Genomic DNA, 17,474 nt, shown 5'->3' on the forward strand with positions numbered 1-17,474 from the left:
TTGGATTAATTTCAGCAGCCATGTAGCCAAGCAAAGAAATAATGGCACAAATTTTGGATGACCCAAGAATTTGAAGAGAGCTGTACATATTGTTTAGAAAATAGCATGAATTTCCATTCGAAAACCTTTGTCTGGTTCAAATCAAATGATTGCATGCATGCTCAGAAATCAAGTGGATCTGCAGCATCCATTTCATCACTTCTGTAAATTTGACTCCAGTATGTTTTCCATGAGAAAAATTGGACTCCAAAGAACCGACTAGTTTACCATACTTACAAAAGACTTGCCTATTCCCCAGTCATTTTTTTTCCCAGATCCTTACTATCTGAACAAGAGAATTACGTGAAAATGTGCATCTACTGGCTAAAGTAAATTTTCAACGAACTAGATCATTATAATTTTATGTAATGTTTCAGCCACAGTCAGCTATACCTTGCTTGCATCAGTGGGTTGTGGATTTAACTCCATTCCAGGTTTTGAGAACATAATCTACGGCTGTCATGTTATACTGAGGAAGTACGGCATTGCTGGAAATGCTGTCTTTCAGATGAGACATTTAGGAGGATGCCAAACATCCCACCACACTGTACAAAGAAGGGAGGAGGTTCTCATTTAGCATTCAACCAGCAAAAGAAAACATTTTTTGTTGATGGGAATTGTCGTACATGCTTGCTGCTGGTCACTGTGGTGCACCAACATGCAGCACCAAGTGAAAAGACGTTGAACAAAGAAATCCATCACTGACTCCCTAATGTCTGCTTGTTTGGTTGAGGAGGCATCAAACAGTGTCCTGGAGTTGCTTCCTCAAATTTAAGAAAGAAAATCAAAGCAGGGAAAATAGCTCCACTGTAAACTGCTTGTCCTGTGCAACTTACGCCAACAACTTTGAACGCAAATGAAAACTTGAGTGCAGGTTGGCTGTTGCTAATCAGCCTGGATCACAGGAAAATAAAGCAAACTTCAATTTCCAAGAAATAAATACATTTCAGAAGGTAATGAATTCTGTCCAGGACTGCACTCAAAAGTACATTTATTTAGACATTTATAGAAGATCACCTCCAATGCTTAATACAAGGTTGATTTCCACACACTGAAGTCACAACATACAACTGTCTTAATCAAAGCATTTGTCAATAATTTGATCAGGGAATTTACAAAATTGTTGGCTTTAATTAATGAGCAAACAAGCAGGAGAAAAATCCCCAGTCCCCAACAAATCTCATTTTGCCAGAAACACAGTGTCTGATTTTAAAAAATATTTGTAAATGTAACAAGTCTGTATATTTATTTACATAATATTATAACCAGTTCTGGAAACATTGTTTAAAACGGTATTATGTAAGCAGCATGTTGTAAGATCATGGGCTGAATTCTCCGCCGTTGGGATTTTCCGTTTTGCGGGCAGCCCAGGGTTTCCCGATGGTGTGGGGCTGCCCCACAATGGAAAACCCCATTGACCAACCGGTGAAACAGAGAGTCCTGATGGCGGTCCATATTTGTGAAAATGTATTTAAGATATCAAAATTTTAAGAACTCCCAGATAAAATTGGTACTTCAAAACTTTACAGCTCACTCATTAATATCTGCTTAAACTATTCTGCAATCACTTCCGAATAGTAAATCAGTCTGCCCTACTACAGAAGTCGTTTCCTTAAGGATACAAAATGCTTAGGATACGTACCTTGATGACTGATGGAATTTTAGAATTGAGGTTGTCATAAGTAAAGTGCAAACGGGTGCAGAAGGAGCATTTGTAGAGCAACGGATCCTGGTAAAACTCGATCTTTCCACTTGCATTTCGCTTGTCCAGACAAACAGTGCAGTCAGAAAAGTTGATCACCTTCCTCAAGACCAGTTCTGGAGCTGAGCATGGAATAGATTAAAATTGTGAAAATATGAAAGACAATATCATGGTGCAATTATCCAAAAAAGAAATATTTAACTTTGAAACTATCCTGTCAACGTTGGTAATGGAAAATCTCTAAAGGAACTTGTTAAGATTTTGCCGCAATTTATTATTTTTCTCCCCAGATATTTTTCACAAGCAAAGTATGATGTTAAACACTACTTTTAAAAATCAAAATAACACATATTTTGCCACAACAAATAACTTAATCTACTCCATTGTCTGGCATTGCAATATGTTAATTAGGGTTCTTCTCTGTGATTTCAACATCTGCCAATAACAATAGTGGGGAGAAATTAGAAGGGGAGGCAGAGGAAGTCATCAAAGAGAGAGTCAGGAAGAAACAGAGAAACAAAGTAAGAGGAATAAGAAAGTGAGGAAGAAAGCAGGAAAGGAAAAATACAGCAACATAGTCCCAAGAACTAATTTCAAAACAGAAAACCATAGAAACATCATGCACAAATCCTCTTGAAGTTTAAAAAATCTAGTACTGCCAGCCTGCCAAAATATTGCAGATGCTAACAATCTAAAACAACAACAGAAGATGCTGAAACCTAGGTCTGGCAACATCTGTGAAAAAAGAAACAGAGTTGAAGTTACAGATCAATGATCTTTCAACCGAATTAGAAGAATCTCACTTCCATCAAAGGTTCATAGGCTTGTGCAAACTTTCCCCCACCTTTCTTCCACCAGTGCCGACAGATACCAATAATCTACAAGGGCAACCATAGGCTTGGACTAGCCTTCAGCATTATCTAAGCTTAGGGCTAACACATGATCCCCAGGTAAGAATCAACCCCAATATTCTCACCACTACCATTAGCTAGGGTGGGGGACAACCACACCCTTTAGCCAAACACCAATGGAAAGCATGGAGTTAGAAAATCAAATCCTAACAGTGTACGTCTCCTTACCTTGGGGCGTTGAACACAATTGAGATCACGGACACAATTTCACCAAAAATGTCAAGACGTTCTGGCAGCGTCCAAGATGAAAGCACTGGCACTTAATAGACTATGTGATAGTCAGGAACCAGGATCAAAATGATGTGCTATGGTTACAAATTATGAATTTCAATTACTAATCTATGGGAAACTACAGGAACAGATGGTTACACCATCAAGCGATGTCCAAGATGACTGGTCATCATTGAAATCCCTCATCAATCCTACAAGCCAATAAATCCTCAGTCGCACCAGTAAAAGGCTGTAAGACTGATTTGATCAGATGGTTACAGAGATAGGCAAATACATCAATTGTAAATGGGCAGCATTTCAAACCTGGCAACAGGATGTAAACTCCACAGAAAAGCTCATCCACCACACAGCCAAAGCTGAAGGTCAAAAGTGAATCCACAATTTGAAGAACAATTGGTGAATAGAGAAGATTGATAAAGTTCAACTCCCAGCTGACATGTATAACACCTGCACCTTTTTAAAGGCAACCAAAGGAATTCATGGTCCCTCAACTTATCTGCTGAGTGACGCCAGTAAGACCCAAAGATGACAAAACTTTCCTCAAAGTCACGGACAATAACACCACCTGATGGAAAAAGCATTTTGTAGAGCCAGCCAATCAGATCTCCACAGTGGGCATGCACCTGATGGAGATCCTCCAGCAACACAAACTCATAAGTGTGCGTGACAATGATCCACTGCTCAACGAAGGGATAACTGCTGTCAACTGGATGAAAAACAACAAAGCTTCTGGTCCTAACAATGTCCCTGCAAAGTACTGAAACAAGAGGAGCCAATTAGCCTCCTGCACTGTAGGAATTCTATGGAATCTATTTATGACTCCAGACCCACAGTGTGGTTGATGCTTAACCCCTCAAGAGCAATCAGCGAGGAGCAACAAATGCTGGCCTTACCAGTCACATCACAAATTCCATGAAAAGTTATCCAGTGCTTGGACTGCTGCTGTTCAAAAAGATGGTTCACCACCCTTTTCTCAGGACAATAAATGCCAACCATGGTACCCATATCCTGAGAATGAATGTTTTTAAAAAACTATTAAGATGTATGCAATAACCATGTGTTAAGTTGGGGAATCTTGCTTTCGAAAGTCAACTATGTTTCGTTTAAAATTTAAAAGGGAAGGAACAGTCACTATGTTAACAGTGTCTCCCTCTCTCTTACTACCTCTCACTGTTGCACTGGTATCCGTCATTAGAGTATATTCTCCATCAACATAAGACAAATAATGATTATAGAGGCTTCACAAAAGTAACCACAAATTAGAATAAGGGCATGGTATTAATGCTGTATGACACAATCCACCTTGAAACAGCTGAGCAAAACTGCTAAAGTATTGGCACAGAAGCTACTGAATAAATTACCATGTGTGAATGATGCTCGAATAGTAATTGTGAAAATCAGCCAGCAAATTACAGAAAGGAATAATTCCGCATCGTCATAAATTGCCAAACAATTTCTGTCGCTCCACCGTTAACTTGGTGAAAATACCATCTGGTAACCTCCGTGATTTTCATGACGTTGCTGTATCAATTTGTCACAAAAAGTTAAGACTGGTAATTAGTAGCGCAAGTTCCGACTGCAGTCGTTCAAGAAGGCAGCTCACCAACACCTTCTCAAAGGCATTAGGGCTGGACAATAAATGTTGACATTGCCAGTGATACCTAGGTCTCATGAAAAAATATTTTTTTTAAAATTTAGGCAAACAAATTCCAAAACTTCAGTTGGCTAGTCAGTCACACTGCATCTCAGATATTGGAGATTGCAAATGCCTCAGTGACACAATCGTCATTCTCAGAAACATAGTCATAACTGTCAAGTCCCAACATTGACTCTCGCAAGAAGCCAAAGCCTTTAAGTAAAAACTTCAATGAAATTATTCGATGACACAAAAGGCAATATAACGAGTAAACCTAGTTGTGCTGGCACAAAAAATGTATAATCTGCTGACTTAATTTTAAATATCATGGCCAAACCTTCTGGCCGTTCACGCCAGCAGGATCTTCCAGTCCCGCCAACGGCGCACCCACACCGCAGACTTCACAGCGGGCAAGGGGTGTATTGAACAGGAAACGCTGCTCACTACGGCGGAACAAGATCCCGTCGCCGACCAAAGGTAGGCTGCCTCCACTGCCACGAAACACATGGTAGGTTGCACAGAAAACCCTGCCCCTTATATTGGCCATTCAAAATTTCAGCTACACAAAAAAATGGTGATCAAAATACTTTAACCAGCAATCATTTTGTGTCCCATTTTTCAAAAATTTCAAAGCACAACACAAAGCATGTGGAGATTTGCTTCAGCAAAAAGATCCTTCTTCACAGATACAAATGTGTTTATATAATGCCAGCTTTATCTGAAATAAGAGCAAATGTTTCAGGGATTTAACAGGGATGTCGAACAGTGTTGCAGACTTTAGTTTTATTCTCTCTCTGCATTAACACCACAAAGCAGGTCTTCCAAATAATTTACGCTCCTGATTTCAAATACAGAAACTACCCCAGGAACAAAAACAGACCAGTCTGAAAACGTTTTAACATGTCAGACAGTGTGGACAATTGTTTCAGGCATTCAGGTATTCATCAGCCACCACAGCCACTACTGGAATCAGAAATGATTGCACAACTGTTCTAGAATATGAGCTGCATTCACTTCCTGCAAGCACTCTGTAAAACTGCAAAATCAACGTGGCGAACTAGGCTGCCTCAAGTAAACATCTGCAACACAACTTTAAAGAAAGAAATGCAACAACTAGGGTAAGAGTAGGGCCAGTCAAGGACAGGGATGGGAAGTTGTGTGAGGAGTCTGAAGAGATAGGCGAGATACTAAATGAATATTTTTCGTCAGTATTCACTCAGGAGAAAGAGAATGTTGTGGAGGAGAATGCTGAGACCCAGGCTATTAGAATAGATGGCATTGAGGTACGTAGGGAAGAGGTGTTGGCAATTCTGGACAGGCTGAAAAGAGATAAGTCCCCGGGGCTTGATGGGATTTATCCTAGGATTCTCTGGGAAGCCAGGGAAGAGATTGCTGGGCCTTTGGCTTTGATTTTTATGTCATCATTGGCTACAGGAATAGTGCCAGAGGACTGGAGGATAGCAAATGTGGTCCCTTTGTTCAAGAAGGGGAGTAGAGACAACCCCGGCAACTATAGACCGGTGAGCCTCACGTCTGTTGTGGGTAAAGTCTTGGAGGGGATTATAAGAGACAAGATTTATAATCATCTAGATAGGAATAATATGATTAGGGATAGTCAGCATGGCTTTGTGAAGAGTAGGTCATGCCTCACAAACCTTATTGAGTTCTTTGAGAAGGTGACTGAACAGGTAGACGAGGGTAGAGCAGTTGATGTGGTGTATATGGATTTCAGTAAAGCGTTTGATAAGGTTCCCCACGGTAGGCTATTGCAGAAAAGACGGAGACTGGGGATTGAGGGTGATTTAGAGATGTGGATCAGAAATTGGCTAGCTGAAAGATGACAGAGGGTGGTGGTTGATGGGAAATGTTCAGAATGGAGTTCAGTTACAAGTGGCGTACCACAAGGATCTGTTCAGGGGCCGTTGCTGTTTGTCATTTTTATCAATGACCTAGAGGAGGGCGCAGAAGGGTGGGTGAGTAAATTTGCAGACGACACTAAAGTCGGTGGTGTTGTCGACAGTGCGGAAGGATGTAGCAGGTTACAGAGGGACATAGATAAGCTGCAGAGCTGGGCTGAGAGGTGGCAAATGGAGTTTAATGTAGAGAAGTGTGAGGTGATTCACTTTGGAAGGAATAACAGGAATGCGGAATATTTGGCTAATGGTAAAGTTCTTGGAAGTGTGGATGAGCTGAGTGATCTAAGTGTCCATGTACATAGATCCCTGAAAGTTGCCACCCAGGTTGATAGGGATGTGAAGAAGGCCTATGGAGTGTTGGCCCTTATTGGTAGAGGGATTGAGTTCCGGAGTCATGAGGTCATGTTGCAGCTGTACAGAACTCTGGTACGGCCGCATTTGGAGTATTGCGTACAGTTCTGGTCACCGCATTATAGGAAGGATGTGGAAGCTTTGGAGCGGGTGCAGAGGAGATTTACCAGGATGTTGCCTGGTATGGAGGGAAAATCTTATGAGGAAAGGCTGATGGACTTGAGGTTGTTTTCGTTAGAGTGAAGAAGGTTAAGAGGAGACTTAATAGAGGCATACAAAATGATCAGGGGGTTAGATAGGGTGGACAGTGAGAGCCTTCTCCCGCGGATGGAAATGGCTAGCACGAGGGGACATAGCCTTAAACTGAGGGGTAATAGATATAGGACAGAGGTCAGAGGTTGGTTCTTTACGCAAAGAGTGGTGAGGCCGTGGAATGCCCTACCTGCAACAGTAGTGAACTCGCCAACATTGAGGGCATTTTAAAGTTTATTGGATAAGCATATGGATGATAATGGCATAGTGTAGGTTAGATGGCTTTTGTTTTTTGACTTCCCATGTCGGTGCAACATCGTGGGCCGAAGGGCCTGTACTGCGCTGTATCGTTCTATGTTCTATGTTCTAACTACCTTTATGCATTTCCTCAGATCATGATTAAAGAACAATGCAGCACAAGAACGGGCACTTCGACCCTCCAAGCCTGTGCTGATCATGTGTCCTATTATGACTAAGTTAGCTGTAGAATTTGCTTGGTGGTTTTCAACACAATGACCAGGCTCCAAATATGGATGAAACTGTTCATGGTGATGAAATTTAAACCTCATCCAATTGCTCTACACACAAATTAAAGCAGCATGGACTACTGTTTGTGCCTCTGTAAGCACAGGAGTAAAAAAATCACAAGTCGCAGTACTTATCGTAAAAGATCAGCCTCTCCTTTCAAAAGTAAACTTATTCACCGATGCAGTTCCACTAGCCTACATCCCGTTGGGACATGATTCTCAATGAAGAACACCTCTTCGCTCATGCCAGCATATACTGTATATTTTGCTTCATAGCAATAGAAAATCTCCAGTAACAGCAGCCAAACTGGCGTCAGTTTAGGTTTCCGTGTTGGCTGGCAGATCACTTTGACAATGCAGTGCCTGTCATACCACCTTGATATCAACATGGTGCCAATGGTGCAAATCAAATACTTCAATTTAAATTTAAGCTATTCTGACAATATGGTGGGCCATGGTTTTTAACGAAGGAAAATAATTTGAATTTTTATGCCATTTTTCAGGATTGCAAAGCACTTCACAACTTATTACTTACTTTTAAATTACAATCACAATTGTAATGGAGTGGCAGCCATAGTACATGCAGCAAGATCTCGAAAAGCAATGCAATAAATGGTCAATTAAACTGATTTATCTCTGTTGCTCCTGCGACTCTTTTCCCAGCTGACCATCCAACTGATATTGTTAAAAGTTCCCTCTCATCTGGTCCTGCCTTCCTTTCCCCTTCATATCTGTTATCAATCCCTCCTCAAAAAAAACCTCCTTGATTCTTCTGTCCTTGTGAACTATCGCCCAATCTCTAATCTCCCTTTCTTCTCCAAGGTACTTGTATGTGTTCTCATCTCCGACATCCATGCCCAACTTTCCTGCAACTCCATGCTTGAATTCCTCTAATTAGGTTTCCACCCCACCTATTCTGAAATGGCCCATAAAGTCACAAATTATAACCTATGTGAATGTGATCAGTGTATCCCTCCTCATCCTTTTGCCCCGTTTGTGGCCTCTAATGCAGTTGATCACACCATCCTCCTCCAACAGCTCTCAGTTGGACTGCCCTGACTCAGTTTCATTTTTATATGTCCATCCTAGGTAGCGATTACTTGCAATGGCTTCTCTTCATACTCCTGTTCTGTTATCTCTCGAGTCCCTCAATGGTCTATCCTTCACCCCTTCCTACTTCTCATCGGCTTGCTGCCCCTCTGCGACATCTTTCAGAAACATGTCGGGGATCATGATACAGGCCCAGGAAGAGCAGCATTTCCGTGGGCTCTGGCGCCAATCATTCTTTAATCCTCTAATTTATCCTGCTTACGCGGCACATACTACCAAAAAGGGAGTCAATACTCCATAGCATGTCCCTGGAAGATTTCTGGCTAAGTGGTGTCGAAACAGTGCTGAGGAATCCTAAAGGAAATCGTTGAGAAAAGGGAGCACTGGGGTGGAGCTGACTCCTAAATATAATGGTTATATTTTTGAGTGGGCTCTTGATCCGACACTCCGAAAGGCATTGCAGATGATTGCGAACATCATTAAAGTCATTGACAATAAATCCGGTTTGTTGGCACAGAATATTAATGCTCACGAGGCTGAGCTGAGAATACTAATGAGCTAAATGAAAATGCATGTTCCTCAGCTGAAGCCCACTTGCAATCCTTGGAAAACCAGCTTTGTGGAATGTCTGAAATCCTGGAGATTCTGGAGAACAGAGGTCGGAAGAAAAATGTCTGGGTCTTCGATTTGCCAGAACGAATGGAAGGTAAGCTCCCTACTAAACACTTTGATGCTGGCTGCCACATTTTCTTAAGCTGGATACAAAAGCTGGGTGTATTAAGTTGGAAAGGGCACACCGTATGCTGTCTCTGAGGCCTAGGGACAATCAACATGTCCAACCTGTAATTATCCGGTTTCATAACTTCGGAGATCGCCAGTGTGTGGTGGAAACGGCGAGGCATGGTGGGACCTGGCTCTAAGAGGGTCTCTTTCTTCCAGGTTTTCACAGCGGTGATGCAGCAGAACTGCAGAGGCTTCGATGAAGTGAGAAAACGATTCAAAGCTGTTGGGCTGAATTATGCCATTCTTTCAGTGTGTTCCTTCTCGCTAAGGGATGTATTACGATCCCAGACCAGACCCCAAGTGACTAGGATACTGGACCCAATACTTTATTTTGTAAGACTGTGCAGAAAGAACAACCTGCTCCAGGAGTGATCACATGAAGAAATAGGGATTTTGTATTTTTTTTTTTTTTTTTATAAATCAAAACTTTCTTATGAATATAATATTAGGGCAGCACGGTGGTGCAGTGGTTAGCACTGCTGCCTCACGGCACTGAGGACCCGGGTTCGATCCTAGCCCCAGGTCACTGTCCGTATGGAGTTTGCACATTCTCCCATTCTCTGCGTGCATCTCACCCCACAACCCAAAGATATGTAAGATAGGTGGATTAGCCACGCTAAATTGCCCCTTAATTGGAATCTTTTGTTTTAAATGAATACAATGTTAAACTTTTAACTTCACACCCAAAAAGAACATCTTACAATTACCCTTTAAACACTACTACTGAATTCCCCGTTAAACAACAAGAAAATAAATATACAGCTCTCAAACCATCTTAAAATCAGAATGGCATAGTGTCAATGCTTGCTTTACAGAACAGATATTGGCTCCTGTTATAACCTCTTCAGACTCTGACTGAATATCTTCAAATAGCTGTTTCAACTAGGTTGTTTCAGCCTATTCCTTGTCTTCAGGTAAGACTGCTCTGCTTTAACTATTACTCTTTTTAAAAACATACTCTACTGGGAGAGAAAACTGACTTCACTTGTGGTCAAAATAAGGGTTGCCAGATCAAACTTCAACTCTTCTTCAAATCTCTTAGCTCCACCCAAAGCTGAAAAACAAATTAACTCTCCCCAGTCAAACCACAGTGCATTCGCCCAGACTGAAAAGCATATTCCTCTGGTCAATTTCATCTTCTGGCTCCTAAGAGCTCCCAGGCCCTGTGAAACACTATTTAATTTTTTTTAAACATGACCACTGCAGCCAAACACACTATAACCCCAGGCTTTTAACCCTTAAATTGTCAAATACTTAGAATCTAATATTCCTAAAATCTTCCAGTCATCACAGGTGTGGTGTGTAGGTGACACGGTAGCGAGGCTGCGTGATAGATATCGGTCATTTCTTCTTCTTATCTGCACTTTATGATAGTAATCCATGCTTTATGGTCGCCTTACTTTAATCATGATCAACATGATTATCGCAACTGGAGGTTGGTGAGAGCTTTATGTCTTCACGGGTGCACTCAAAACGCAGGAGGATTTGGCGCCCATTCTGCTTTTCTTGTCCCCTCTTTTCTGAGTAGTATTGCTCCTCAGTGTAATGAAGGATGGTTGCAGGGATCGCCTTACAGGTTCTCACATGTGTTGAGGAATGTCCCCTTAGAATTAGTGCCATTGTGATTTTTTGGGGGTTTTTTTGTTTTGGGATTAAACAATTGTTAACTTGATCCTGCAATGGTACAATATTGGCCAAGAAAAATTTGTTGTATTGTACCTGCGCTGCCGCTGTCACAACTGGAGATGGGGGAGGTATGTTTTGGTGCACAACTGAACGTGGTGCAAAAATCATCTCCTATATTTTCTCTGACTGATTGAGCAATGGCAGCAACTACATAAAAAATTTGCTCCTGGAATGTACGGGACATACAACATCCTATTAAAAGAGAAAAACAATGTTGTCATCCCTTAAAAAGGAGAAAATTGACATAGCTTTGTTGCAGGAAACTCATTTAGATGACAAGGACACAAAGTTGAGGCGGAATTGGGCGTAGCAATATTAATCAACAAAATGTGCCTTTCAAAATAGAGAACTGTGTGAAGGACAAGGGCAGCACCGGTTGGAAGCAAAAATGGCTGAAGCAGAGAGGGCATCTGGTCGGAATCCTAACCGTTCGTTGTTGAAATAAATTTGTGCAAACCGCTCTGCACTGGACTCCTTGCTGACTCAGCGGACGGAGAGGAGTTTAAAGTTTGCGAAATAGAAGTTATATGACTATGGAGACAAACCGAGTAGTTACTTGGCCTTTTTGACTGGGAAGAAGACTGATTCTAGAATTATTCTCTCTGTGCTAGATTCCAAGGATAACAGACTGATCAAAACAGAGGGCATCAACAAAGAATTCAAAGGTTTTTATACCAATTTATACAAATCAGACCAGCCTAGGGATGTGCTTCTTCTCTTCTCTTTAGCTTCCCGTATCAGCCTCCCCGAACAGGAGCCGGAATGTGGCAACTAGGGGCTTTTCACAGTAACTTCATTTGAAGCCTACTTGTGACAATAAGCGATTTTCATTTCATTTCAGCTCCCAGCGATCTCCGAGGACCAACGGTCGCCAGGACAGTGTGTTCCTTGGTTTTGTATTTTGGAGAAAACGAGACTCATCAACACCAAGTAAATTTTAGGAACCAGTTTTGGAGTAAGTTGGGTCAATTGACTAACTGGCAACGGTGGATCGGCATAATATATATTAGACATTTTTTCATATGGAGGGGAGTGGGCCAAGAGAGTTGGAAAATCTGGTGACTGTGGTCAATTTAGCTCAACCAAAGCCACGGGTATTAATATAAAATCTAATTTCACCTGTGTTGTGACCCCATGTCAAGTAGGGCTGGAATTGCACATGTCCAGTGTGTCGTAACAATTTGAAGTTGTTGTCTAAATAGTTGGCACTGCACCTTGAGAGAGTTCTCCCGTTGATCATCAAAGGTAATCGGACCGGGTTCATAAAGTGTCGGAATTTTTGTAACAATGTTAGGAGACTATTGAATGTTATTCTGATCTTTCATAAACGCGGAGTGGATGGGTTCTTGATCTCCTTAGATACATGCAGAGAAAGCTTTTGACCAGAATTATTTATTTTATACGCTGCAGAGGTTTGGGTTGGGATGGGAGAATGCAAGTGGATACAGGTGCTTTATAAATGTCCTACGGTAGAAGTACTTACGGCCGGTAATAAATCTGAGAGGTTTTGTCTCCTGCAGGGGACGAGGCAGGAGGTGCTTGTTATTGTTCACAATAGCCATAGAACCCCTGGCTGAGGCAATTAGACAGGGCCTTTCTGTTTTTTCGTTTATATAGTGGAGGCAAACAGCACAAGATCACGCTATACGCGGATAACGTGTTGCTATTTGTGTCTAAGCTGGAGATTTCTATTCCTATTATGATTGATGTGGTGGGTATATTTAGCCTTTCCTCGAGCTAAAAAATTAATTTTACGAAGTCTGAGGCCATGCCATTCGGTGGGCTCATTGAAAGACCCCCCCCCACCACCATAATTTTCCATTCAAGTGGTCCCCTTGGGGGTTTACCTCTCTGTTATGTGGTAGGACCTGCTTTGTTAGTCTTCCTTGCCGGTGGTTGGGCAGGATAACGCTGACTAAGATGAATGTGTTGCCCAGGTGATTAGTGCCTCTAAAGATACTACCAATCTTTCTTTCTGCTGAAACAAGCTTCTACTTGTAGGCACTTGCAGCTGGAGCTTGTTAATTAGTTAATTGGATTAGGCCAGTTTTCAGAGGTTAGATTCACAGTATAAAAGTGATCCCCTACAGTGCAGACTTTGTTTGCACTGAGTGCTGAATTTGGTGCATTTGAGTGCTATAGTGAGAGTTTGGTGACTGAGGGAGTGCTGAATTTGGTGCATTTGAGTGCTATAGTGAGAGTTTGGTGACTGAGGGAATGCTGAATTTGGTGCATTTGAGTGCTATAGTAAGAGTTTGGTGACCGAAGGAGTGAGGTGAGGAGGGAGTAAGGTGCTCCTTTCATTTTGTTTCCGACATTTCCGCAAAGAACGAGAAGAGAGCCAGGAGTTTACAGAAAGTGTAGCTGACTGGGAGCAGAGTCGGAGGGTGGAGATCTAGTTAGTCCACAGGGCAGCTATATTCTGTCAGGTAAGAGGGAATGGAGGCTAGGCCAGTTGCATGCTCCTCCTGTAGGATGTGGGTGGTGAGGGATACCACCGGTGTCCCCGCTGACTATACGTGCGGGAAGTGCACCCAACTCAGCTCCTCAAAGACCGTGTTAGGGAACTGGAGCTGAAGCTGGATGAACGTCGGATCATCCGGGAGGCAGAGGGGGTGATTGAGAAGAGTTACAGGGAGGTAACCACACCCAAGGTACAGAACAAGAATAGCTGGGTTACAGTCAGGGGGGAAAAAAACAAACAGGCAGAAAGTGCAGGGATCCCTCGTGGCCATTCCCCTTCAAAACAAGTATACCGTTTTGGATGCTGTTGGGGGAGATGACCTACCGGGGGAAGGCCCTAGCGGCCAGGTCTCTGGCACTGAGTCTGGCTCGGGGGCTCAGAAGGGAAGGGGGGAGAATAGAAAAGCAATAGTTGTATGAGATTCAATGGTTAGGGGAATAGATAGGAGATTCTGTGGTCGCGAGCGAGACTCCCGGAAGGTATGTTGCCTCCCGGGTGCCAAGGATGTCTCGGATCATGTCTTCAGGATCCTTAAGGGGGAGGGGGAGCAGCCAGAAGTCGTGGTGCACATTGGTACCAATGACATAGGTAGGAAAAGGGGTGTGGAGGTAATAAACAAATTTAGGGAGTTAGGCTGGAAGTTAAAAGCCAGGACAGACAGAGTTGTCATCTCTGGTTTGTTGCCGGTGCCACGTGATAGTGAGGCTAGGAATAGGGAGAGTGCAGCTGAACACGTGGCTGCAGGAATGGTGTAGGAGGGAGGGCTTCAGGTATTTGGATAATTGGAGCGCATTCTGGGGAAGGTGGGACCTGTACAAGCAGGACGGGTTGCATCTGAACCAGAGGGGCACCAATATCCTGGGAGGGAGGTTTTCTAGTACTCTTCCGGAGGGTTTAAACTAATTTGGCAGGGGAATGGGAACCGGATTTGTTGTCCAGCAACTAAGGTAGCCGATATTCAGGACGCCAAAGCGTGTAATGAGGCAGTGGGGAAGGGAACACTGACAAAGGAGAGTACCTGCAGGCACGGAGATGGGTTGAAGTGTGTATACTTCAACGCAAGAAGCATCAGGAATAAGGTGGGTGAACTTAAGGCATGGATCAGTACTTGGGACTACGATGTGGTGGCCATCACGGAAACTTGGATAGAAGAGGGGCAGAAATGGTTGTTGGAGGTCCCTGGTTATAGATGTTTCAATAAGATTAGGGAGGGTGGTAAGAGGTGGGGGGTGGGTGGCATTGTTAATTAGAGATAGTATAACAGCTGCAGAAAGGCAGTTTGAGGAGTATCACCCTACTGAGGTAGTATGTGTTGAAGTCAGAAATAGGAAAGGAGCAGTCACCTTGTTAGGAGTTTTCTATAGGCACCCCCCCCCCGCCCCGCTCCCCCCCCCCCCTCCCCCCCCCCTCCCCGCTCCCCCCCCCCCAATAGTAGCAGAGATGTGGAGGAACAGATTGGGAAACAGATTTTGGAAAGGTGCAGAAGTCACAGGGTAGTAGTCATGGGTGACTTTAACTTCCCAAACATTGAGTGGAAACTCTTTAGATCAAATAGCTTGGATGGGGTGGTGTTTGTGCAGTGTGTCCAGGAAGCTTTTCTAACACAGTATGTAGATTGTCCGACCAGAGGAGGGGCAATATTGGATTTAGTACTTGGTAATGAACTAGGGCAAGTGATAGATTTGTTAGTGGGGGAGCATTTTGGAGATAGTGACCACAATTCTGTGACTTTCACTTTAGTAATGGAGAGGGATAGGTGCGTGCAACAGGGCAAGGTTTACAATTGGGGGAAGGGTAAATACGATGTTGTCAGACAAGAATTGAAGTGCATAAGTTGGGAACATAGGCTGTCAGGGAAGGACACAAGTGAAATGTGGAACTTGTTCAAGGAACAGGTACTACGTGTCCTTGATATTTATGTCCCTGTCAGGCAGGGAAGAGATGGTAGAGTGAGGGAACCATGGTTGACAAGAGAGGTTGAATGTCTTGTTAAGAGGAAAAAGGAGACTTATGTAAGGCTGAGGAAACAAGGTTCAGACAGGGCATTGGAGGGATACAAGATAGCCAGGAGGGAACTGAAGAAAGGGATTAGGAGAGCTAAGAGAGGGCATGAACAATCTTTGGCGGGTAGGATCAAGGAAAACCCCAAGGCCTTTTACACACGTGAGAAATACGAGAATGACTAGAGCGAGGGTAGGTCCAATCAAGGACAGTAGCGGGAGATTGTGTATTGAGTCTGAAGAGATAGGAAAGGTCTTGAACGAGTACTTTTCTTCTGTATTTACAAATGAGAGGGGCGATATTGTTGGAGAGGACAGTGTGGAACAGATTGGTAAGCTCGAGGAAATGCTTGTTAGGAAGGAAGATGTGTTGGGCATTTTGAAAAACTTGAGGATAGACAAGTCCCCCGGGCCTGACGGGATATATCCAAGGATTCTATGGGAAGCAAGAGATGAAATTGCAGAGCCGTTGGCAATGATCTTTTCGTCCTCACTGTCAACAGGGGTGGTACCAGGGGATTGGAGAGTGGCGAATGTCGTGCCCCTGTTCAAAAAAGGGACTAGGGATAACCCTGGGAATTACAGGCCAGTTAGTCTTACTTGGGTGGTAGGCAAAGTCATGGAAAGGGCACTGAAGGATAGGATTTCTGAGCATCTGGAAAGACACTGCTTGATTAGGGATAGTCAGCACGGATTTGTGAGGGGTAGGTCTTGACTTACAAGTCTTATTGAATTGTTTGAGGGGGTGACCAAGCATGTGGATGAAGGTAAAGCAGTGGATGTAGTGTACATGGATTTTAGTAAGGCATTTGATAAGGTTCCCCATGGTAGGCTTCTGCAGGAAGTAAGGAGGCATGGGATAGTGGGAAATTTGGCCAATTGGATAACGAACTGACTAACCGCTAGAAGTCAGAGAGTGGTGGTGGATGGCAAATATTCAGCCTGGATCCCAGTTACCAGTGGCGTACCGCAGGGATCAGTTCTGGGTCCTCTGCTGTTTGTGATTTTCATTAATGACTTGGATGAGGGAGTTGAAGGGTGGGTCAGTAAATTTGCAGACGATATGAAGATTGGTGGAGTTGTGGATAGTAAGGAGGGCTGTTGTCGGCTGCAAAGAGACATCGATAGGATGCAGAGCTGGGCTGAGAAGTGGCAGATGGAGTTTAACCCTGAAAAGTGTGAGGTTGTCCATTTTGGAAGGACAAATATGAATGCGGAATACAGGGTTAACGGTAGAGTTCTTGGCAATTTGGAGGAGCAGAGAGATCTTGGGGTCTATGTTCATACATCTTTGAAAGTTGCCACTCAAGTGGATAGAGCTGTGAAGAAGGCCTATGGTGTGCTCACGTTCATTAACAGAGGGATTGAATTGAAGAGCCGTGAGGTGATAATGCAGCTGTACAAAACTTTGGTAAGGCCACATTTGGAGTACTGTGTACAGTTCTGGTCGCCTCATTTTAGGAAGGATGTGGAAGCTTTGGAAAAGGTGCAAAGGAGATTTACCAGGATGTTGCCTGGAATGGAGAGTAGGTCTTACGAGGAAAGGTTGAGGGTGCTAGGCCTTTTCTCATTAGAACGGAGAAGGATGAGGGGCGACTTGATAGAGGTTTATAAGATGATCAGGGGAATAGATAGAGTAGACAGTCAGAGACTTTTTCCCCGGGTGGAACAAACCATTACAAGAGGACATTAATTTAAGGTGAAAGGTGGAAGATATAGGAGGGATATCAGAGGTAGGTTCTTTACCCAGAGAGTAGTGGGGGCATGGAATGCACTGCCTGTGGAAGTAGTTGAGTCGGAAACATTAGGGACCTTCAAGCAGCTATTGGATAGGTACATGGATTACGGTAAAATGATATAGTGTAGATTTATTTGTTCTTAAGGGCAGCACGGTAGCATTGTGGATAGCACAATTGCTTCACAGCT

The 17,474-nt window shown here is 43.3% G+C and overlaps 1 protein-coding gene across 6 annotated transcripts in view; it reads right to left on the bottom strand.

The window, feature by feature from the left end:
- Positions 1 to 17,474, bottom strand: part of LOC140385858 (intermembrane lipid transfer protein VPS13B-like) — a 1,311,478-nt gene that overhangs the window by 1,174,717 nt on the left and 119,287 nt on the right. For all 6 annotated transcript variants that reach the window (XM_072468452.1, XM_072468451.1, XM_072468450.1 and 3 more), the window contains exon 6: positions 1,682 to 1,863. In XM_072468452.1, the coding sequence (XP_072324553.1) occupies positions 1,682 to 1,863 (182 nt within the window). The remainder of the gene's footprint in view (positions 1 to 1,681; positions 1,864 to 17,474) is intronic.

Source organism: Scyliorhinus torazame, chromosome 11, assembly GCF_047496885.1.
Source record: "Scyliorhinus torazame isolate Kashiwa2021f chromosome 11, sScyTor2.1, whole genome shotgun sequence".
NCBI classification, from domain to species: Eukaryota; Metazoa; Chordata; class Chondrichthyes; order Carcharhiniformes; family Scyliorhinidae; genus Scyliorhinus; species Scyliorhinus torazame.